Below are 23,459 nucleotides of genomic sequence, written 5' to 3'. Positions count from 1 at the left end.
TACCAAACCAATAGACCTACTACATCAGATACTTCTGTGCGTTTTATTTGGACTTCCCAGTTTGACATCTTATCATAGTTGGACTAAAACAAACAAAAAAAGACTTCATCTGTTACCTCAGAAGAGTACAATCATGTCTCAATTCACAGGGTGAGCTGTTAGGGGGGCATGGCATACAAATTAGTTTTCATACTCACACACGGGGCTATTACAACCCCTCAGGATTTCATTCATGTTCACTCATTTGAAATCAAAGAAAATGATGTACACAGATGAAGGTCAAATTTCAATCCGATTCTTTTACATCCTATTCCTGTGATAAGACAGTGATGCCAACACCCCCTTCTCAGAGAGAGATGGAATGGACGGGGGAAAGAGCGCGCAGAGATAGAAGAGAAAAAGCAACTTAAGGCCATCATAAAGGAGAGAATATGTATGTAGAATTACTGAGATACTGAAATGTGTCCAGATGTGACAAGCTGTCAGCAATAACGTACAAAATCCGTCACTCATAGCAACCTCCGGCCTCCAATTCAGTTCCTCCATTTTCCTCTCTCCATCTCCACCTCTCATTCAGTCTCTCTCTACCACTCTTCCATTCAGGACATTGTCCCCCTCTCCTCACTGGAAGAGTAGGCAGAGGAGAGGGTGAGGAGGGGTGTGGGGGTTGGTGAGTCCCAACGGTATGTTTAGTATCGGTAATATGGACTCCTCGACCGGGAACGGGACCTCCTGGAAACCCGAGAAAAGAGTGAGTGAGTCTCAGGTGACACAGTGCTTAAAATTTTTTTAACTCAAACTTCCATATTTCTGTCGAGCACACATGGTCTAAGTGCAGCACTGCTGTAGAGTATTGAGACTGACAGTGTTAAGCCTCATCTGTTTCTGATGTACTGAGACTCCGGGTTCAGTTTGTCCCCACTCCCCAATACCACAGCCGGCCTGGCAGGCCACACACTTCCCCAGGGAGGACTAGGGACGAGGGGGCCTAACATTAGCACTGACAGCCTTCTGTGAGAGTATGCATGTTTTTGATTGGGACAAAAGAGTTTGAATGTGGGTGCGTGTGAGGGAGAGAGAACACATTTGAATAGGAGTGTGTGAAAGGGAGAGAGAGGAGGAGAGAGAGAAAGGAACAAAGAGAGTATGTCTGTCCTGTGAGTCACAGATAGAACACTGGAGATCATGAGCGTTACAGAAAGGGAAAATATATTCATATGCTCAACATTGTGTTAAATCACTCTAAACTGTATATGGACTTCAGTGATCTTACACTTCCCCATCGCAGGGCGAGAAAGAGTTGTGACAGAACGCAGAGGGACAGTACGATGTGCTACTGAGATAAAAGTGCGTGAGAGGCAACATCCTTCCTCAAGAGGAGAGACTCTTGTGGTTTTTCACATACCTTCTGGATGAGCTGTGGTCGCGACCTGAGGGACAGACAAGAGGACAGACATCGGTGAAGGACCAACACAACAGCCCGCCAGAAAGTTCAATAACAACACTGTCACAATTAGTACTGAGCCATAGTGAAAAAAACATTTTGGGGGCGTATTTTCTTACCTTTTAACTCTGCGCTGTTGGGAAATGGCTCGTAAGTGAGCATTTCACAGTAAGGTCTACTGTTGGCCTGTTGTATTTGGCGCATGTGACAAATCAAATTTGACTTGACAACTAGTACTGAGCCACTATCACAGGCTTATGGGCTGCGTCCCGATTCGACACCCTTTTCCCCAAAGTGTGCAATTTAACACTTCCCGTCATGGATTTAACAATGATATAACAGTAAGGGGTGACTCACTGAACTCACCATATTTCGATGGGGAGGGCGAGTGGCTTTGTCGTCCGTACTGTCTCTCCCACTCGTCCCTCTCTTTCTCCCGACGCTCACGCTCCCTGGAACACACACACCACCGTTTAACAAGAGTCATACGGCACTACAATGCATCACACACACACACACACACACACACACACACACACACACAGTCTTACTTCATGCGGATCTTGCGTGCCATGGCTCTGAGCTCTCCCTCGCGCTCCTGTAAAGTCAACAGCCATGAGGGCCAATGGCAGACGACAACATATATATCAAAGGACTGTCTTAGGGGTAAACTGTCTGTTTCAAGAAGCTTCACACATTATGCTATAATTGGGGGGGCTGGCTAGCAGTTCACAAACACAAGTCCACACGCACCGCTCGCTTATTTTCCTGCTGAGTGACTTTTGCCTGGGCTGCTTTCTTATCCGCCTTGGCTGAGGGAGAAACAGAAGAGCAGAGGAAGGATGAATATGTACATACAAACACAGCATCAAGGAGTTGTAACTGACCAAACAGAGTCCAGTCTTGTCTACTCACACTGCCTGTTGAGGGCCTTCTGCATGCGTATCTTCAGCTTCTCCTGCGGGGTCATCTTGGGCTGTAAGAGACAGGCGCGCATCAGCACACACACTCGCAGGGCAGGAGCGCAGGGTGTGTGTGAAATTAAGGGGACACGGTTGGTCAGGTGGGGGTATAGAGTCGTAAATAACGTGAGCCGTTTGTCATCTCCTGTCCTGTTTTCTGCTGGACTGGTAGATCCGGCTACGTGCGGCGAGGAGGCCCGAACTCCGTGACCCGCAGCTGTTGTACCCAGTAGCAGGACAGGATCACATTACATGGAACTGGACTCTTAAGTATTACATGCCTTATGCATTTCCATGTATATAACATGTGAATGTTGCGAGGACAGCTAAGGGTAAGAGAGTAAAAAAAAAGAACAGAACAGTCTGGCAAATGTTGGTCACAAGTAGCGCCAGCAGCCCTCCCCTCCCCTGTACATTCCCTGCTTACACTCCCTGGCCAGGTTGGAATTCAGCTCGTGGATAGACAAGCACACATTACAGGCCAAAATGCCTACAGAATTCATTTACCCTCCCCTCTAACGCTCGCTTTCGATTCAGCAACCCGGATGTATTCCTTTCCCTGTGAATCCCCTGTACTGGAGCGGTTCATATCAAAGACTAGTGTCTCTAAAGGGAACGCAGCAGGTAACAGTGTGTGCTGTTAAGCCCTGGGTGGAGAGGCGTGGTGGTGTATTTCTCCTGCCTGCTCAGACAAGCCCAGCCCCCCCCCCACCGCTCTGCTGTCCACGTCAGCTGTGTGCACCTGAGAGCTCCGACCTCACTACATAGCAGGGGTGTGCTTAACAGCCTTAAATGACCTCCTCTCCTGAGTCGCCTTCACTTAGGCTGATCTGAAACATAGGCGATTTTAAATAAATATAGAGTATGCCTACCAGTACGTTGCCTTCACTTATCTAGTTCTTTTACCGTCAGCGCAGACGAAAGAATGGAGACGAGGAGAGGAAGCCACTTAAGACTATTGGAATGCACCCAGACTCTAGACTACTACTCTCTCCCCCCTTTACTCTTATATGGCTTCCTTTACTACTACTTTGCTTTGACTTACCCAGTCCTTTCAGATCAGTGGTGATGGAAGAGAGGAGACAAGGAAAGGAGACAAGGAAAAGAAGCCATTTAAGAGCCTCTGACAATGACATATCAGTGCTTTCCCCTCAGTCTTAGGGCACTAGCTTTACAACGGGTTGTCGACCTGTAGAGTGAAACGTCTCATTGAGATTTAGGGGGGCAAACCTCTCCTCACACACACACACACACACACACACTCTCTCTCTCTCTCTCGCTCTCTTTCTCTGGTCTGACCGCAACACCCTCCATAGCGCAGTAAAAGAGCCGCAGAATACAGCAACATCCATAAAACAGACAGATACATAAGTGACAGAAAGGGTGCTGGGAACACAAGTCCATTCAGGGATAAGGAGGGGAAAGAAGTGTCAGATAAAGTCTCTGTCATACTCCACTCTGCGATGTAGGTTCTGCCCATTCGAGGTAGGCTAACCCTGCAACCACACTCTAAACTGAGTAGAGAAGGGTTTAACTCTACACTGCATTCAGGGGGAGGTAAGGTCACCAGTTACAATGGAAGCTCCATAGAGAGAGGCAGTCAAAATACATTTCATATGATTTCCATTCTCTGTGTGCACAGTGGCATTCGGGGGGGGGGGGGGGGGGAGGGCAGGATCCCCAGCCTGATGGACAACCAGCTCAGCCTGTCAGGGGTGAGGGAGGCGTAGACTTTAGCAACAAACCCAGCTAGATCAAATTCTTACTGACTTTGGCAGCTCCTGTCTCTTTACCACCCGGAGTATCAGGCCTGGAGGAAGAGAAAGAAAGAAAGAGAGAGGAGAGGGAGAGACAGAGAGAGAAAGGGGGAAAAAGAGAGAGGGAGGGAGAAAAGTAGGGCTGAAAATGTCAACATTTCTCATCAGAGAGCACCTACTGTAGGACAGACTAGGGAAAATATTAGCTACCTATTTGCTGTTTGTTTTAAACTGCACATGAGGGTGGAGGCTGTGTGTGTATGTACATATTTATGAGTCTGTGTGTGTATGTACATATTTGTGAGTCTGTGTGTGTATGTACATATTTGTGAGTCTGTGTGTGTGTTTTAGAGGTCTTCACGGATCTACCTGTACCCGATTACCAGAGATCCAATCTCGGACCTGAGCGGGTCCGGATCCAGAATACTAAATATCATGGGTCTGGGTCGGATCTGATTGTCACTGGTATCAGGTACGTGTAATTTTAACGGACTTGTCTGGAAGGACCCGTACAGATCTGAACGCAACTGCTGCAGTAGAGAGAGAAGTTGTAGAATTTATGTTGCTGCGCTTGCTTTTCACGAGAGTGGCACGTACAGCTTGTCGTTGGCCAATCATAAGACATCAAAGCGGCAATAGGCTACAGTCACATAGCCTCCGTGTGGGGCAAAAGTGAGGCGATATCTAATCAATGAAAGATGGAATTAAAATGATGGAATTAAAAGTTAAAGGAGACGGGTCGGCTATAACGACAAAGAGCCAACAGGTAGGCTGCTACTTAATAATCTGAATGGAGTTGCTGCTATTTGTAACTGTGTAGGACGAGAAAGCGCAGGCGGCCTCAATTAGTCTAGGAAGCTAGCTAGCTTAACTAGCGTATCCCTGTTTGATGCAGTCAAGACAGGTACGACGTAAAGGAAGCATTGCACTGTTAGTCTACACCTGTTGTTTACAAAGCATGTGACAAATAACATTTGATTTGTAATCATATTGAATGATGAATAATCTAGCTATGGCAGAGTACCTTATGATAAACTGTAGACCACACTATCTACCAAGAGAGTTCTCATCTATATTATTCGTAGCCGTCTACTTACCACCACAGACAGATGCTGGCACTAAGACCGCACTCAATTATGCTTGAGTGCTTCTACACCTGCATTGCTTGCTGTTTGGGGTTTTAGGCTGGGTTTCTGTACAGCACTTTGAGATATCAGCTGATGTACGAAGGGCTATATAAATAAATTTGATTTGATTTGAATTAACTGTATAAGGCCACAAGCAAACAAGAAAATGCTCATCCAGAAGCGGCGCTCCTAGTGGCCGGAGACTTTAATGCAGGCAAACAAATCAGTTTTACCTCGTTTTTACCAGCATGCCACATGTGCAACCAGAGGATAATTTTTTTAAATAAAATAACTCTGTACCACCTTTACTCCACACACAGACGCACACAAAGCGCTCCCCCACCCTCCATTAGGCAAATCTGACCATAACTCTACCCTCCTAATTCCTGCTTACAAGCAAAAACTAAGGAAGGAAGTACCAGTGACTCGCTCAATACGGAAGTGGTCAGAGGACACGGATGCCACAGGACTGTTGTGCTAGCACAGACTGGAGTATGTTCCGGGATTCATCCAATGGCATTGAGGAATAAACCACCTCAGTCATCGGCTTCATCAATAAGTGCATCGACGATGTCGTCCCCAAAGTGACCGTACGTACATATCCCAACCAGAAGCAATGGATTACAGACAACATCCGCATCGAGCTAAAGGCTAGAGCTGCCGCTTTCAAGGAGCGGGGCACTAAACCGGACTCCTGTGAGAAATCCCGCTACGCTCTCAGACGAACCATCAAACAAGCAAAGAGTCAATACAGGATTAAGATTGAATCCTACTACACCGGCTCCGGCGCTCGTTGGATGTGGCAGGGCTTGAAAACTTATGGACTACAAATGGAAACCTGTACGCGAGCTGCCCAGTGACGCAAGGCTACCAGACAAGCTAAATGCCTTTTACACTCCCTACAAGGCAAGAAACACTGAGGCATGCACGAGAGTACCAGCTGTTCTGGATGACTGTGATAACACTCTCGGTAGCCGATGTGAACAAAACCTTTAAACAGGTAAACATTCACAAAACCGCGGGGCCAGATGGATTACCAGGACGTGTACTCAAAGCATGCACGGACCAACTGGCAAGTGTCTTCACTGACATTTTCAACCTCTCCCTGACTGAGTCTGTAATACCTACATGTTTCAAGCAGACCATCATAGTCCCTGTGCCCAAGGAAGTAAAGGTAACCTGCCTAAATGATTACCACCCCGTAGCACTCAAGGCAGTGGCCATGAAGTGCATTGAAAGGCTAGTCATGGTTCACATCAACCTCCCGGGTACCCTAGACCCAGTCCAATTCACATACCGCCCCAACAGATCCACAGATGAAGCAATCTCAATCGCATTCCACACTGCCCTTTCCCACGTGGACAAAAGGAACACCTATATGAGAATGCTGTTCTTTGACCCCTTCTAGAGCGGCACCCCTCTTGCATTATCAGCTCTGGCTAATAAAGTAGCTTAAATATGTACTTTTCTCCTGCTTCCCTCACTCGGATCCGACCAGATCTATATGGAATGGGTCTAGTTGGTCTCTGGTCTGTTCGGAACGGGTCTTTCTATTTGAAATTGTATTTCTGCATATCGGGTCCGGGTGGGAAAGCCGCAGGTCTATTTCGGAATGTGTTCAACTTTTTCAACCCGTGAAAGACCTCTAGCGTGTTGATGCGTGCGCGTCTGTGAGTGTACAGGTGTCAGTGGACTCACTTTCTCAGCTTGTCACAGAGAGCAGTGGCAGAGGGCGGGCCTCCTCTGTGTGAGGGGGAGGGGGAGCAGCTGGGCTGGGGGGACTGGGAGGGGCTAGGGCTGCTGCTGACCCCCCTCCGATGCCCTCCTGAAGTCCGCCTACCCCCCCCGGGCCTGGCACGGTCCCCCTGCCGAGAGTTAGAGCTGGACCTGGAAGGAGAACAGAAGGATGTGATCAGCACAACATCGAACAGCCCACCAGTTTATTTTAGTGTACAAAAAAGAGACATTGAGTTCATGATTTACTGAGTTTAGAAAAGTCTTATGGTTGTCTGGGCTGCCTTACCGTGTGCGTCTGCGTGCTGCGAAGCGACGACCCACATCCCTGTCTCTGTCCCGTTCTCGCTCCCTGTCCCGGTCATTGGAGCGTGACTGTGTCCGGTCGTATCTCCTCCGTGACCCCCCTCCTCCGTTGGCTCCTCTGCCCCGGGACCGTGAGTCGGAGCGCCGCCTCGACCGGGAATGTCGTCCGTCCCTCCCTCCTCCATGGCGTCTGTCGCGGCGTGAGTGAGAGGAGGAACGAGAGGAGGAGCGATGAGTGGAAGAGTGGGAGGAAGAGGAGGAAGGGCTGGAGGAAGAGCGGCGTCTGCTGAACAGAGAGACACACAGATGTGTTTAGCGACGACCCACTGGTTGCTCTAATCCGGTCTGCTTTGACTCAGTTTGTATTTCTGTTTTGATCTACTTCATTTCTTGTTAGGCTGCTAGTAATACTACAGTACCGTACATTGTTTTTGGTCATATCATCATCATCATCATGTAACCACACACAGGTAGAGCTCAGGACTTTCTGCTACTTTGTGAACCATACCGAACAGACAGATGGCGTACATGCAATATACGTTCCCTTACCTCATGGTGCCTTTAAGAGAGTGGTACTAAGGTGTATAGGGCAGCTTTAAATGTTAAGAGCTACAGTACCAGTTAAAGGTTGGACTGGTACCAGTTAAAGGCTTTTTCTTTATTTGTACTATTTTCTACATTGTAGAATAATAGTGAAGACATCAACATTATGAACACATGGAATCGTGTGGTTAAACTAAATAAATATTTTTTTGTTTTTGGTTAAGTGTTCAACAAATCTAAATATATTTTATATTTGAGACTCTTCAAAGTAGCCACCCTTTGCCTTGATGACCACTTTGCACACTCTTGACAATCTCAACCAGCTACATGAGGAATGCTTTTCCAAAAGTCTTGGAATTCCCACATATGGGTTGAGGTCAGGTAATTGTGGAGGACAGGTCATCTGATGCAGCACTCCATCACTTTCCTTCTTGGTCAAATAGCCCTTACAGAGCCTGGAGGTATGTTTTGGGTCATTGTCCTGTTGAAAAACAAATGATAGTCCTACTAAGCGCAAACCAGATGGGATGGCGTATCACTGCAGAATGCTGTGGTAGCCATCCTGGTTAAGTGTGGCTTGAATTCTAAATATATCACAGACAGTATCACCAGCAAAGCAACCCCCACACCATCACACCTCCTCCTCCTACATGCTTGACGGCGGGAACCACACATGCGGAGATCATCCGTTTACCTACTCTGCATCTCACAAAAACACAGAGGTTAAAACCAAAAACCTCAAATTTAGACTCATCAGACCAAAATGACACATTTCCACCGGTCTAATGTCCATTGCTCGTGTTTCTTGGACCAAGCAAGTGTCTTCTTATTGGTGTCCTTTAGTAGTGGTGTCTTTGCAGCAATTCGACCATGAAGGTCTGATTCACACAGTCTCCCCTGAACAGTTGATGTTGACATGTCTGTTACTTGAACGCTTTGAAGCATTTGTTTGGGCTGCAATTTCTGAGGCTGGTAACTCTAATGAACTTAGGTAACTCTGGGTCTTCCTTTCCTGTGGTGGTCCTCATGAGAGACAGATTCCTCATAGCGCTTAATGGTTTTTGCAACTGCACTTGGAGAAACTTTCAAAGTTCTTGAAATGTTCTGCATTGACTTACCTTCATGACTTAAAGTAATGATGGACTGTCGTTTCTCTTTGCTTATTTGAGCTGTTCTTGACATGATATGGACTTGACTTTTTACCAAATAGGGCTATCTTCTGTGTGCAAATCTCTCAAAGCAAAGGGCGGCTACTTTGAAGAATAGAAAATATATTTAGATTTATTTACAACTTTTTTGGTTACTACATGATTCAATGCGTGTTATTTCATAGTTTTGATGTCTTCACTATCATTCTGCAACGTAGAAGGGAAAAATAATATGTAATGATTAGGTGTGTCCAAACCTTTGACTGGTACTGTATGTGATCTCATTGATTTACCATAACACAGAATAACATGCAGAATTTGCTGTTTGGGACGCACAAACTAATACGCATCTCTAAAATGTCACACTACTTGAATTGTAAGCTATTCAAGTCAAACAAACTAACCTAAATCTGAGCTCCACTTCACCTACCAAATCTCTATAGCCCAAATCTCTACAGCTGTAGTCACTGAACAGCAACATGACTGACAGGAGTAAACAACCAATGGAAAGCAGAAGGGGAAAGCTACCGACCGGGAGCCCCTGCTATGACCTGCGGGGTGTTGCAGCAAGTTGGCGGGAGTGTGGCCGGAGTGGACAGGGGGTGGAGCTTGGGTTGCCGCGGCAGCCTCCTCGTCACTGCCTCCAAAGCTGGTGATGAATGTGATCTTCTCTGGGCCTGGGGAACGGGAGCGGGACCGTGACTCCGAACTGGACTCCGACTGGGGCCTGAGGGGGAGAGGAAGGAGGTCAAATCAAATAGGGGTGCTTATATTTGTCCTGCTTCACACATGTACAATCATGTAAACTGTACAAGTGTGTGGTGTAAAATGGAAATGTCTTTTTTTGCATATCCCACTCCCCCTGAGACACCTTCAGAGATTGGGGTCAAGGCCAGGGATCGGCCATTATTGGCAGCGACCCTGGAGCAATTAGGGGTAAAGGAAAATTCCACTCAAAAACGATATTTTGGTATTTGTTTAATTAGTCCACTGGTGTGACAGCAATCAAGTTAACATATAGAACTTTAATAAATACAGAAAGTTTCATAGTATGATGCACTTCGCATCAAGGGCAGATTTCTACCTAGGCGGCTCAGGTATTCAAACTAGCTCTAACCGCTAAGCTACCGGTCACGCTGCCAGAGGGGAGAATCATCAGTGCCATCTCTACTGATTAAAAGTTTACCTCAGCCTCACGAGCAAGCAGTTCATCATGAGTTGTTAGCACTGATCAAAAGGATGACTGTGCCATTACTTTCCCTTGTCAAAATATAGTATTAGATGGACGTTTAAAAAGTGAAAAACTTAGAAAGTAAAATGGTTGGCCTCCCACTCACCGTTTGTAGGGATCGTAGGTTGGGCTGTCTCTCCTGGCATAGCTGGAGATCATAAACAGAGAAAGGGTTTAAAGAGGTGTGACAGTGTGTCTCGCACCATGTGTGTGCTACACATTGGTAGTGGATGAGGTGAGTTACCTCGTATGGTATACATTGTTATTTTTTCTAAAATCAGGGTTGGGGGTCAATTCCATTTCATTCTATTAAATTCACAAAGCAAACCAATTTTCATATTTTTTATTTAACTAGGCAAGTCATTTAAGAACAAATTCTTATTTACAATGACGGCCTACCCCGGCCCTAACCCGGACGACGCTGGACCCCAAACCCTGGTATCAACTGCTGTTTACCTGGGTGGGCTGATCTGTCTGCCCTTCAGTCTCTTCTCTCTGAACTCCCTCCTCTGTCTGCGAGAGCGACGGCCCTGAGGGTCACACACAAACACCCTCAGTGACATGATCAGGGGAAAGCATAGGCCTACCAACAATCATTGACACGACAGCAACACACCGGACACACACACACTGATTCTTTCTTACCGAGTACATGGCCTTCTCTGCCTCCAGAGCCTTGGCGTGTTTAATGGCCTCCACCTCATCCTTGTCTTTCCTCAGCATCCTGTCAAACAGTCGGCCAGTTAACATAGTGTGTTTAACAGCAAACATTTGAGTTTTACCTTTGCTAAAAAGTCACAATGAAAGCAACTGGTCATTTAATAGAAACATAGCCATTTCCATTGACTCCAGCGATAATGCAATGTCAACACATACAATTTTTAGCCAAACACAATGGAAGCAGGCAGACTGACCTTACAAAATCTCCCTCTGCCATTCCATATGGGTTGGCCATCTTGTTCAGATCCAACTCCTGCTCTGTGTTGAGCTCGTCAACGTCCACCTCCACGTCTGAAAACACACGCACACGACAGTGGTATGAGAAAATAATACATAATCACATTCCACATACATTACCATTTACTGGCCTTTTAAAATTTTATTTCACCTTTATTTAACCAGGTAAGCTAGTTGAGAACAAGTTCTCATTTACAACTGCGACCTGGCAACACTGGCTTGTTCATCATTGCAGTCAACATGCTGCATTATGGGTAAATTGTGACTGAACTACAAATAATAATTTATTACATTTTTTGATGCAAGGCCATTTGTAGATCAGTCCGTCGGCAGCAGGCTGCAAAGTCGAATAAGCCCCATGTCCATCCAACCCGACAACTCATACTTGCTTGAGTGAGAAGGTATTGGGACTCACCAATGTCTGGGATGCCCTCGTCCTCCTCCGATTCGCTGTTCTCAGAGTCATCCTCCTCCCCTTTCTCTTCTTCCTCCCCAGGCTCCGTAACAGTGCTGTCCTCGTACGTGTAGCCAATGGTAGCCTTGTCTTTAGCAAGCCTAAACAAAAGGGAGGGGCTTATTGAGTGGCTGCTGCCAACACACTGACTCAACTCCAGCCACTTTAATAATGGGAATTGATGGGAAAAGATGTAAAATATATCACTAGCCACTTTAAACAATGCTACCTAATATAATGTTTACATACCCTACATTATTCATATGTATATGTATATACTGTACTCTATATCATATACTGCATCTTTATGTAATACATGTATCACTAGCCACTTTAACTATGCCACTTTGTTTACATACTCATATGTATATAATGCACTCAATACCATCTACTGTATCTTGCCTATGCCGCTCTCTACCATCACTCACTCATATATCTTTATGTACATATTCTTTATCCCCTTACACTTGTGTCTATAAGGTAGTAGTTTTGGAATTGTTAGCTAGATTACTTGTTGGTTATTACTGCATTGTCGGAACTAGAGGCACAAGCATTTCGCTACACTCGCATTAACATCTGCTAACCATGTGTATGTGACAAATAAAATTTGATTTGATTTGATTTAATAATCAACACAAACAATCTGTAAATTAGTGCATACTTCTAGAAACCATATAGAATGTGAAAAGATGGGATAGGACTAACTTTTTCTTCTCATCCTCATTTGGCCTCTGCAGGCCACCATAGAGCTCGTCCATTTGGATCTGGTACAAACACTGCTCCTCAGAGACTGCAGAGGGACAGCGGGAGGTTAGAGAACACAGAAAAACAACATACCCACTGGGAGGGAGGCACAAGAAACATGGCATTACCAACACCAGCGGATACTCACTGCTGGCAAAGTCGTTCTGCACTAGGCCCCTGTAACGCTCATAGTTGCACTTCCTCTCCTCCGACTCCTGTTCTGGGGTGCTGCAACCCAAACGCAACACTTCAATATGTTTCGCGAAAAACAGTGGTCCCACGAAACACATTTGACCTTTCATATCACATTTCATCAAACCACAACAAATCAACCTGTGTGTGTAATAATACACATCAGTGAACACGCGGCGTAATAAGGTAGGAAGTCTGAAGGAGAGAGCTCAGTCACACTTACGCTGTGCTGAGGAGCGGAGGGGTGTAGGTGAGTATGAAGTCCAGGTGTGCCCTCACGTCAAACCTGTCAATCATGTTGTTGGCGTCTCCCTGCCAGGGCATCCTGCAGCAATAGAGAACATAACATACCGATTAGTGTTCTCAGGTGGTGCGACGGCGTGCAGAAAGAACGTTTGTGTATTATATCATGCGTTTGTGTATGTAAAAGCAAGACATGGTGGCGCGTGTGCATATGCATGTCATGTGTTGTTGTATGCGTGTTTCTCTTCTCACATGTTGATGGGGCTTTCTGCGGCGAGCGCCACGGCCGAGTCCAGATGGATCTTATAGGCCCGGCCGTGAACCTGAAGGAACTGAGCCGGGTCCTTTTTCTGTAGAGGAGAGGAAAGGGTGAAAGGGAGAACACCAGAGCATGGGGAATCTTCATTCAGTAAATCACCAACCCTGGTCCTGGAGAGCTACAGGGTGCAAAAGGCTTTCGTTCCAGCCCAGCACTAAAGCACCAGATGATATGAAGTTGTGCAGATCTTGATGATTAGTGTAACGGGCTATGCACAAGAAAAGCAAAGCAGCACGCTGGGGCAACTTACGATCTTCTCGTAGTACTCTCGCCGGCGCTCGCCGCGGCGTTTGTAGTCCACCATCATGCCGCGCAGCTTGCGCTCATGTTTGCGGGCCTCCTGCCACATGACGGCTCCGCTGGGTGTGGGGGCGCGGCGGGGCACGGTGGCTGTGAGGAGACAGGACAGACCCAATACCATATTACACTGAACTAAAATATAAAAATGCAACATCCAACAATAAAGACTTAACTAACAATACCGGCGTTACAGTTCATATAAGGAAACCAGTCCATTGAAATAAATTCATTAGGCCCTAATCTATGAATTTCACATGACTGGGAATACAGATATGCATCTGTTCGTCACAGATACCTTAAAAAATAATTTAAAGGTAGGGGCGTGGATCAGAAAACAAGTCAGTATCTGGTGTGACCATCATTTGCCTCATGCAGCGTGACACATCGCCTTCGCATAGTTGATCAGGATGTTGATTGTGGCCTGTGGAATGTTGTCCCACTCCTCTTCATTGGCTGTGCGAAGTTGTTGGATATTGTCAGGAACTGGAACATGCTGTCGTACTGTCGATACAGAGCATCCAAGCGTGCTCAATGGGTGACATGTCTGGTGAGTATGCAGGCCGTGGAAGAACTGGGACATTTTCAGCTTCCAGGAATTGTGTACAGATCCTTGCGACATGGGGCCGTGCATTATCATGCTGAAACATGAGGTAGATGAATGGCACGACAATGGGCCTCAGGATCTCGTCACGGTATCTCTGTGGATTCAAATTGACATTGATAAAATACAATTGTGTTCGTTGTCTGTAGCTTATGCCTGCCTATACCATAACCCCACCATGGGACCGGTGTTCACATCAAACCGCTCGCCCACGCAACACCACACGCTGTCTGCCATCTGCCCGGTAAAGTTGAAAACGGGATTCATCCGTGAAGAGCGTGCCAGTGACCACTGAAGGTGAGCATTTGCCCACTGAAGTCAGTTACGACACCAAACTGCAGTCAGGTCAAGACCCTGGTGAGGACTACGAGAACACAGATGAGCGTCGCTGAGACGATCTCTGACAGTTTGTCCAGAAATGATTTGGTTGTGCAAACCTACAGTTTCATCAGCTGTCAGGGTGGCTGGTCTCAGGCAATCCTGCAGGTGAAGAACCTGGATGTGGAACTCCTGGGCTGGTGTGGTTACACGTGGTCTGCGATTGTGAGGCTGATTGGACATACTGCCAAATTCTCTAAAACAATGTTGAAGGCGGCTTATGATAGAGAAATTAACATTCAATTCAGTGACCTGGCAGGGTAGGAAACACATCCGTCCCGCTGACACAGAACACGGGGGCCCCTCAGGGGTGCGTGTACTCCCTGTTCACCCATGACTGCATGGCCGTGCACAACTCCAACACAATCATTAAGTTTGATCACTGATGACGATAAGAAGCTCATAGGGAGGTCAGTGACCTGGCAGTGTGGTGCCAGGACAACCACCTTTCCCTCAACATAAAGGAGCTGATCGTGTACTACAGGAAATGGAGGACCGAGCAAGTCTCCATCCACATCGACAGGGCTGTAGTGGAGTGGGTCGAGAGCTCCTCGGTGTCCACATCACTAAGAAATTAACATTCCACTTGAAAAAAGGTCAAGAAAGAGGATTTACACCCACCAGCTCCAATTTTTCTGAAATCGTTTCTGTAGTTAGAAACATAAGATTAGCATTCCTGAAACATTCTTTTGTTGAAATATATTTTGATCTGAGAAATTAAGCTAATTGATAACACTCAAATTGGATCTTTTAATTTATAGGATTCATATAATCTTCAATAAATATAGTACACAACATCTGATTTGGACTATAATTCTTCCTAACAATGTGTAAGACATGAGGAATCGAATAAATTGTCAACAGCCAGCCACAGACCACCCACACCAATCCCACCCCAACAACCAGTATACAGTATCAATTCTCTATGTCTGACTAGTCAAATTTTATTGGTCACATACACATGGTTAGCAGATGTTATTGTGAGTGTAGCGAAGTGCTTATGATTTTAGATCCGACAGTGCAGCAGTATCTAATAGGTAATATCTAACAATTACACAACAAAACCTAATGCACACAATCTAGTAAAGGAATACGATGAGAATATAAGTAAGTATAAGAATATAAGTATAAAATATATGGATGAGCAGTGACAGAGCAGCTAAGATGCAATAGATAGTAAATAATAGATAGAAGGATATAGTATACAGTGGGGCAAAAAAGTATTTAGTCAGCCACCAATTGTGCAAGTTCTCCCACTTAAAAAGACGAGGCCTGTAATTTTCATCATAGGTACACTTCAACTATGACAGACAAAATTTGAGAAAAAAAAATCCAGAAAATCACATTGTAGGATTTTTTATTAATTTATTTGCAAATTATGGTGGAAAATAAGTATTTGGTCAATAACAAAAGTTTCTCAATACTTTGTTATATACCCTTTGTTGGCAATGACAGAGGTCAAACGTTTTCTGTAAGTCTTCACAAGGTTTTCACACACTGTTGCTGGCATTTTGACCCATTCCTCCATGCAGAGCTCCTCTAGAGCAGTGATGTTTTGGGGCTGTTGCTGGGCAACACGGACTTTCAACTCCCTCCAAAGATTTTCTATGGGGTTGAGATCTGGAGACTGGCTAGGCCACTCCAGGACCTTGAAATGCTTCTTACGAAGCCACTCCTTCGTTGCCCGGGCGGTGTGTTTGGGATCATTGTCATGCTGAAAGACCCAGCCATGTTTCATCTTCAATGCCCTTGCTGATGGAAGGAGGTTTTCACTCAAAATCTCACGATACATGGCCCCATTCATTCTTTCCTTTACACGGATCAGTCGTGCTGGTCCCTTTGCAGAAAAACAGCCCCAAAGCATGATGTTCCCACCCCCATGCTTCACAGTAGGTATGGTGTTCTTTGGATGCAACTCAGCATTCTTTGTCCTCCAAACACGACAAGTTGAGTTTTTACCAAGAAGTTATATTTTGGTTTCATCTGACCATATGACATTCTCCCAATCTTCTTCTGGATCATCCAAATGCTCTCTAGCAAACTTCAGACCGGCCTGGACATGTACTGGCTTAAGCAGGGGGACACGTCTGGCACTGCAGGATTTGAGTCCCTGGCGGCGTAGTGTGTTACTGATGGTAGGCTTTGTTACTTTGGTCCCAGCTCTCTGCAGGTCATTCACTAGGTCCCCCCGTGTGGTTCTGGGATTTTTGCTCACAGTTCTTGTGATCATTTTGACCCCACGGGGTGAGATCTTGCGTGGAGCCCCAGATCAAGGGAGATTATCAGTGGTCTTGTATGTCTTCCATTTCCTAATAATTGCTCCCACAGTTGAGGCAGGTCGTTATATTGCGTTGGACTAGTTAACTGTAAGGTTGCAAGATTGGATTCCCCGAGCTGACAAGGTGAAACTCTGTCGTTCTGCCCCTGAACAAGGCAGTTAACCCGCTGTTCCTAGGCCGTCATTGAAAATAAAAAGGTGTTCTTAACTGACTTCCCTAGTTAAATAAAGATTAAATAAAAGGTGTAGTAAAAATAAAAAATAAATAAAAATACCGCGCCCAAAAATACAGATTTCCGATTGTTATGAAAACTTGAAATCGGCCCTAATTAATCGGCCATTCCAATTAATCGGTCGACCTCTAGTAGTTTGCCCCTGGTGATGGTGCTGTCTGCACAACGCCTCTGGAGAGCCTTGCGGTGCAGTTACCATACCAGGCGGTGATAGAGCCCGACAAGATGCTCTCAATCGTACACATGTAAAAGTTGGTGAGGGTTTGTCACCGCCTGGTCACTTTTTTTCAGCCTCCTGAGTTGAAGAGGGGCGCTGTTGCGCCTTCACCACATTGAGTGCGTGGACCATTTCAGTTTGTCTGTAATGTGTATGCCAAGGAACTTCAAACTTTGCACCTTCTCCACTGCTGTCCCGTCAATGTGGATAGGGGTGTGCTCCCTTTTCTGTTTCCTGGAGTCCACGATCATCTCTTTTTTTGCTGACATTGAGTGATAGGTTGTTTTCCTGACACCACACTCCGAGTGCCCTCAACTCCTCACTATTGGCTAATCGTTGTTGATAATCTCATCGTTGTTGATAATCAAGCTTACCACTATTGTGTCGTCTGCAAACTTGATGATTGAATTGGAGGTGTGCATGGCCACGCAGTCATAGGGGAACAGGGAGTACAGGAGGGGGCTGAGCACACACCCTTGTGGGGCCCCAGTGTTGAGGACCAGTGAAGTGGAGATGTTGCTTCCTACCTTCACCACCTGGGGAGGCCCATCAGGAAGTCCAGGACCCAATTGCACAGAGCAGGGTTGAGACCCAGGGTTTCAAGCTTAATGATGAGTTGAGGGTACTATGGTGTTGAATGCTGAGCTGAAGTCAATGAACAGCATTCTTACATCGGTATTCCTCTTGTCCAGATGGGATAGGGCGGTGTGCAGTGTGATGGCGATTGCATCTTCTGTGGACCTATTGGGGTAGTAAGCAAATTGAAGTGGGTCTAGGGTGACAGGTAGGGTGGAGGTGATATGATCCTTAACTAGCCTCTCAAGGCACTTCATGATGACAGTCATTTAGTTCAGTTACCTTAGCTTTCTAAGGAGATTTTCCTGTTTAGTATAGTAAACATTCTGTTTTGCTGGTTAAAGCCAGGTTTTTCTGGTTGGTTTCCAACATCTCACAACCTAGATCCTAAATGTTTAATCTTGTGAACTAAGTTTATTTACCCGATACTGGCACTAAGACCGCATTCAACGAGCAGTATAGGGCCAAAAGCAAACAAGAAAATGCTCATCCAATGTCGACGCAACTAGTGGCCGGTGATTTTAATGCAGTAAAACTGAAATTCATTGAAAGTCAATATATATCAAAAATATTTTAATAAATAAAAAAAGAGTTCTTAACAGGGTGTGTTTTTTTTTACCCTCGCAAGGTGTCGTCTCCTTCAGACATGAGCTCGTCGTCAGAGCAGATGTTGACAATGGAAACAATGGAGGCCATCTTGAAGCATGTGGGGACAGCAGACTGGGATAGAGAGAGATTGAAGTTGTCCGTAAACATATCAGCCAGCTGGTCTGTGCATGCTTTGAGGACGTGGCTAGGGATGCCATCTGGGCCAGCAGCCTTGTGAGGGTTAACACGTTTAAATGTTTTACTCACATCGGCCATGGAGAAGGAGAGCCCACAGTCTTTGGTAGCGGGCCTAGTCGGTGGCACTGTATTGTCATCAAAGCGCACAAAGAAGTTGTTTAATTTGTCTGGAAGCAAGACGTCATTGTCCGCGAATGGGGCAGGATTTATTTTTGTAATCCGTGATTGTCTGTAGACCCTGCCACATACATCTCATGTTTGAGCCGCTGAATTGCGACTCCACTTTGTCTCTATACTGACACTTTGCTTGTTTGATTGCCTTACGGAGGGAAAACTACACTGTTTGTATTCGGCCATATTTCCAGTCGCATTGCCATGATTAAATATGGTGGTACGTGCTTTCAGTTTTGCGCGAATGCTGCAATCAATCCACGGTTTCTGGTTTGGGAAGGTTTTAGTAGTCACAGTGGGTACAACATCTCCTATACACTTCCTTATAAACTCACTCACTGAGACAGCGTATACGTCAATGTTATTATCCGAGGCTACCCGGAACATATCCCAGTCCATCGAAGCAATCTTGAAGCGTGGCATCCGATTGGTCAGACCAGCATTGGATCGACCTAATGGTGGACGCTTCCAGTTTGAATTTCTGCCTGGGGAGCAACAAAATGGAGTCATGGTCAGATTTGCCAAAAGGAGGGCGGGGGAGGGCCTTGTATGCATCTCGGAAGTTAGAGTTGTAATGTTCGAGCGTGATACTTGCTCATGAACAGCAATCGATATGCAGATATAATTTAGGTAGACTTGTTCTCAAATTTGCTTTTTAAATGCAGCCTGAGGATATATGGTTTCCAGTTTGCAAAGAATCCAGTGAAGTTCCTCGATGGCCGTCTTGCTATCCGCTTGCGGCGGGATATACAGGGCTGTGACGATAACCGAGGAGAGTTCTCTTGGGAGATAATACGGTCGGCATTTGATTGTGAAGAATTCTAGGTCAGGTGAACAGAAGGACTTGAGTTCTTGTATGTTGTTACAATTACACCATGAGTCGTTTATCATGAAACATACACCCCCACCCTTCTTATCGGAGAGATATTTATTCCTGTTGGCGCGATGCACTGAAAATCCCGTTGGCTGTATGGACTCCGACAGCATGTCCCCAGCTAGCCATTCTTCCGTGAAACAGAATATGTTACAATCCCGGATATCTCTTTGGAAAGCAACTCTTGCCCTGATTTCATTGACTTTGTTAACTAGGGACTAGACATTAGCGAGTAGTATACTCGGCAGCGGTGGGTTGTGTGCGCATCCGAAGCCTCACTAGAAGCCTGCTCCGGTACCCTTTCCTCTGGCAGTGTTGTTTTTTTGAGTCAGCCTCTGGAATCAGTTCAAATGCCCTGGGAGGTGCAGACAAAGGATCCACTTTGGAAAAGTCGAATTCCTGGTTGTGCTGGTAAGTTTACGTCTCGCTGATATCCAATAGTTCTTCCCGGTTGTATGTAATAACACTTAAGGTTTTCTGGGCTAACAATGTAAGAAATAATACATTAAATAAACAAAATACTGCACAGTTTCCTAAGGACTAGAAGCGAAGCTGCCATCTCTATCGGCGCCATCTTGAATACATAGCATGGAGCTGCTACTTGAAGTATTGCTTCTTCATACTATGTAATATATTCCCTGTGAATCTGTTGATGCTTTTTTACCCCGTTTGGAGAAATTAGCCATTGAAGTCGCTGGCATTATTTACCATAAATTTGTGTGAAGGTACCACGTTATGCCCACTAGATTCCACTGTTCCTGCTACTTTTATCCATTTTGCTGGGCTGAGTTTCCCAAAAGTATCGTAGCACTAAGATAGTATTTCGTCCATTTAGTTTCAATGGAATTATCACATATTAGTAATAATTGAATCGAAAAAGATATGACTGCAATTCAATGGTTTATAATTGTATTATTTTATTAAGGTTGTCACAACATTTTAGTCACTAGCCCATTTCTCAATTAAAGTTCTGGGCTTGTAGGAAAAGTCCTCATAGGAGAATTGCACCAAATGGATAGCCCTCTCAGAAAGCTGCCATTTGTTGGTCTATTCAAGGAGAGTTGGGTTGAAGCATTAGGTTGCTAAGAAAATGACAAACGGAATTGCTTTGACAGGGGACTGGCTTTGCCACACAATTGACCACATCATGTATTTTCATCATGAGCAAAAGCTATTGGTTTTCTACACAAAGTTGCTAAGAAAATGTTGTGATTCATTTAATAAACACAAGAGACCAGCAAAACGAATACAAGGGTGTGGAGGCAGTAGAAGGAACAGCGGCATCTAGTGGGCAAAACATGGTACATTCACACTAATTTATGCTAAATAATACAAGTGACTTTAATGGCTAATTTCTCTAGACAGGGAAAACGTCATCAGATTCACAGGAAATAGGCTACATCACAAAGGATTAAGAAGCAATACTCCAAGCTGCAGCGCCATACTACTTGTCAAACAGAGAGCTGATCCTGCATACTGGTTGTTGGGGTGGGATTGTTGTGGGGTCCGTGGGTGGCTTTTGACCATTTTATTGGATTCCTCGTGTCTTACTCAATGGTAGGAAGGAGTTTGATCTTCATCGGATGTTGGGTACTACATTTGTTGAATATTGTGTGAATACTATTAATTAAAAAGGGACAATTTGGGTGCAATCAATTAGCTTAATTTCTCAGAGATCAAATTAGATTACAACCAAATAAAATTTCAGCAATGCTAATCTTATGTTTCTAACCAAAGAAAACATTTCCGAAAAATTTGAGATGGTGAGTGTCATGGTTTGCTGAAATGACATGGTCCATGGTCCACACACACCAACAGTAGTAAAGAAGGCACGACAATGCCTCTTCCCTCTCAGGAGGCTGAAAAGATTTGGCATGGGATCCTCAAAGTTTTACAGCTGCACCATTGAGAGCATGTAGACTGCCTGCATCCCTGCTTGGTACAGCAACTGCTTGGCATCTGACTGCAAGGCACTACAGAGGGTAGTTTAATTAAACGGCCCAGTACATCACTGGGGCCGAGCTCCCTACCATTCAGGACCAATATACCACGCGGTGTCAAAGGAAGGCCCTGAGAATTGTCAATGACTCCAGCCACCCAAGTAAGACCGACGTTTATCTCTACTACTACACAGCAAGCAGTAACGATGCATGAAGTCTGGAATCATTAGGACACTGAACAGCTTTAAAAAATATTTAACCAAACAGCTACCCGGACTCTCGGCATTGACTCATCACGTACGCTGCTGTTACTGCTTATCACCTATTATGTTGCCTAGTCACTATACCCCCATCTATATTTGCATATCTACCTCAATTACCTCGTAACCTTGCAAATCGACTCGGTACTTGTACCCCGTTTAGCAAAGTTATCGTTACTTATTGTGCATTTCCTCGTGTTACTATTTTTCCCGTAAGTAAGCATTTTACTGTTAGTCTACACCTATTGTTTACGTGACATGTGACAAATACACATTTATTTTGATTTGAGACCTGCCCCTACAACCCACTGTAGCACAACCAAAACATGGTGAACACCGTTTATCACTAAACGGACAAGTGTAGCACGCTAGCTAACGTTAACCTAGCTATCATAGTAGAGCGAGAAGTACGGCGACATTTGTTTTGCAGACTTAAAACACAGTGTCTGCAGAAAATGCGTTTTAGCTTCTTGAATTTGCTAGCTACTAAGCGCAATGACTGCTGTCCCAATAACGTGAGCTAGCTAGCCGCTTAGCTCTTTCTTAGCTAATTAGTCATTAAGCTAACTAGCAATGATGGCCTCCATGTGTGGTTGGGAATAATGCACTCGAAAGATTGTGTATAAATACAGTACATGCCATCATTAATTGAGTTGATTTATTTGGCACATATTAGGATACCTGTTTTTGTAGACCTCCAACACACACTTGAAATTGTTTCTCCAAATTGTTCGGCTGAGCGATGGCAGCCGATATCATCCCGTCACACCTCCTTCAGACCGGAAGCCCACTCTGCGTTTGCGGGATGTTGTCAAAATTGTGTGTTTATTTTTCTTCTTCTTTGGTATTATGGTGGTCCGCAAACAAATGTTATAGGTGCATGCCGCCATCTACTGTGTTGGCTGTGCATCAGCCTGCTTTTCTGTAGTATAAATTCATTACACTTTGTGAAAAAAATTGCCCTACCAGCTAACCCTGCACCCATTTAAACCGCAACACTATTCCACTACTTTGGCCCTGTCTGATCCTACTCCAGGCCAGCAGCCTGGGAGGACGGGGCACTATTGTTCAAAACATCTTAACCAATTTTCCTGCAGTAAAATCTCACACACCCAAGTACTTCTCCTCAGCTGCCATCAAAATCAAATCAAATTTTATTGGTCACATACACATGGTTAGCAGATGTTATTCCGAGTGTGGCGAAATGCTTATGCTTCTAGATCTGACTTTGCAGCAGTATCTAACAGGTAATCTAACATCACCACATCTATCCTCTGGGATTTACGTTCCATTCCTGGGGTACAATTGATGACCATGGCCTTGAATGCCAAAAAAAACACCTTACTGAAGCACATGTTATTCCTATCACTCTCTATTGGCTTCGGGCTACTCACATGGATCCTCTTAGGATCCCTGACCCTGGACCCATCTTCCTCTACTACTCTCTTCACTGCCTCGGCATATGGCACCTTCTGCACTGCTCTGATTCTGGCAACCTCAACCTGCCTTTCTCTCACCAGACACCTCTGATCTCCAGCACCATGGGTACCTCTACAGATTACACTCACAACTTTTCCCACCGATACTACACATTCCTTTGTCTCATGTCCTTCTGCACACTTCTCACATCTAGGAATATCCCTCCTACACACTGCTGCCACCTGACCATAAGCTTGACACCTCA

The 23,459-nt window shown here is 45.2% G+C and overlaps 1 protein-coding gene across 6 annotated transcripts; it reads right to left on the bottom strand.

The window, feature by feature from the left end:
• Positions 1-11: 11 nt before the first annotated feature.
• LOC109905398 (CLK4-associating serine/arginine rich protein) lies at positions 12-22,573 on the bottom strand. Of its 6 annotated transcripts, none has more exons than XR_002257265.2 (21): positions 22,457-22,573; positions 13,412-13,551; positions 13,095-13,192; positions 12,823-12,924; positions 12,556-12,635; positions 12,369-12,453; positions 11,625-11,764; positions 11,167-11,263; positions 10,898-10,976; positions 10,709-10,782; positions 10,359-10,400; positions 9,554-9,748; positions 7,314-7,616; positions 6,989-7,177; positions 4,173-4,216; positions 2,360-2,420; positions 2,198-2,256; positions 1,996-2,042; positions 1,811-1,896; positions 1,406-1,430; positions 12-732 (listed from the first exon to the last, which is right to left on the bottom strand). XR_002257265.2 is itself a non-coding variant. In XM_020502745.2 (21 exons), the coding sequence occupies exons 2-21, from the start codon at positions 13,508-13,510 to the stop codon at positions 690-692; spliced, it is 1,944 nt and encodes a 647-aa protein (XP_020358334.1). In that variant the 5' UTR covers positions 13,511-13,551; positions 22,457-22,573; the 3' UTR covers positions 12-689. The 6 variants fall into 6 exon arrangements, 2 of the variants coding, with proteins under 2 accessions (XP_020358334.1, XP_020358335.1); XR_004203083.1 differs by having other exon boundaries at positions 7,314-7,613; XR_004203085.1 differs by having other exon boundaries at positions 7,314-7,613; positions 9,573-9,748.
• Positions 22,574-23,459: the final 886 nt, after the last annotated feature.

This window comes from Oncorhynchus kisutch, linkage group LG15, assembly GCF_002021735.2.
Source record: "Oncorhynchus kisutch isolate 150728-3 linkage group LG15, Okis_V2, whole genome shotgun sequence".
NCBI lineage: Eukaryota > Metazoa > Chordata > Actinopteri > Salmoniformes > Salmonidae > Oncorhynchus > Oncorhynchus kisutch.
This window is presented reverse-complemented; position numbering and strand designations above follow the sequence as displayed.

Bases quoted from the DNA above. Each gene is read 5' to 3' on its own strand.
- LOC109905398 (XM_020502745.2), bottom strand. From the start codon at position 13,510: ATGTGGCAGGAGGCCCGCAAACATGAGCGCAAGCTGCGCGGCATGATG. The intron at 10,977-11,166 runs GTCAGTCTGCCT...ACTGTTTGACAG, and splicing joins GCAGAGGGAGATTTTGTAAG to GATGCTGAGGAAAGACAAGG. The intron at 9,749-10,358 runs GTGAGTGGGAGG...TCTCCCCCTCAG, and splicing joins ACCTACGATCCCTACAAACG to GCCCCAGTCGGAGTCCAGTT.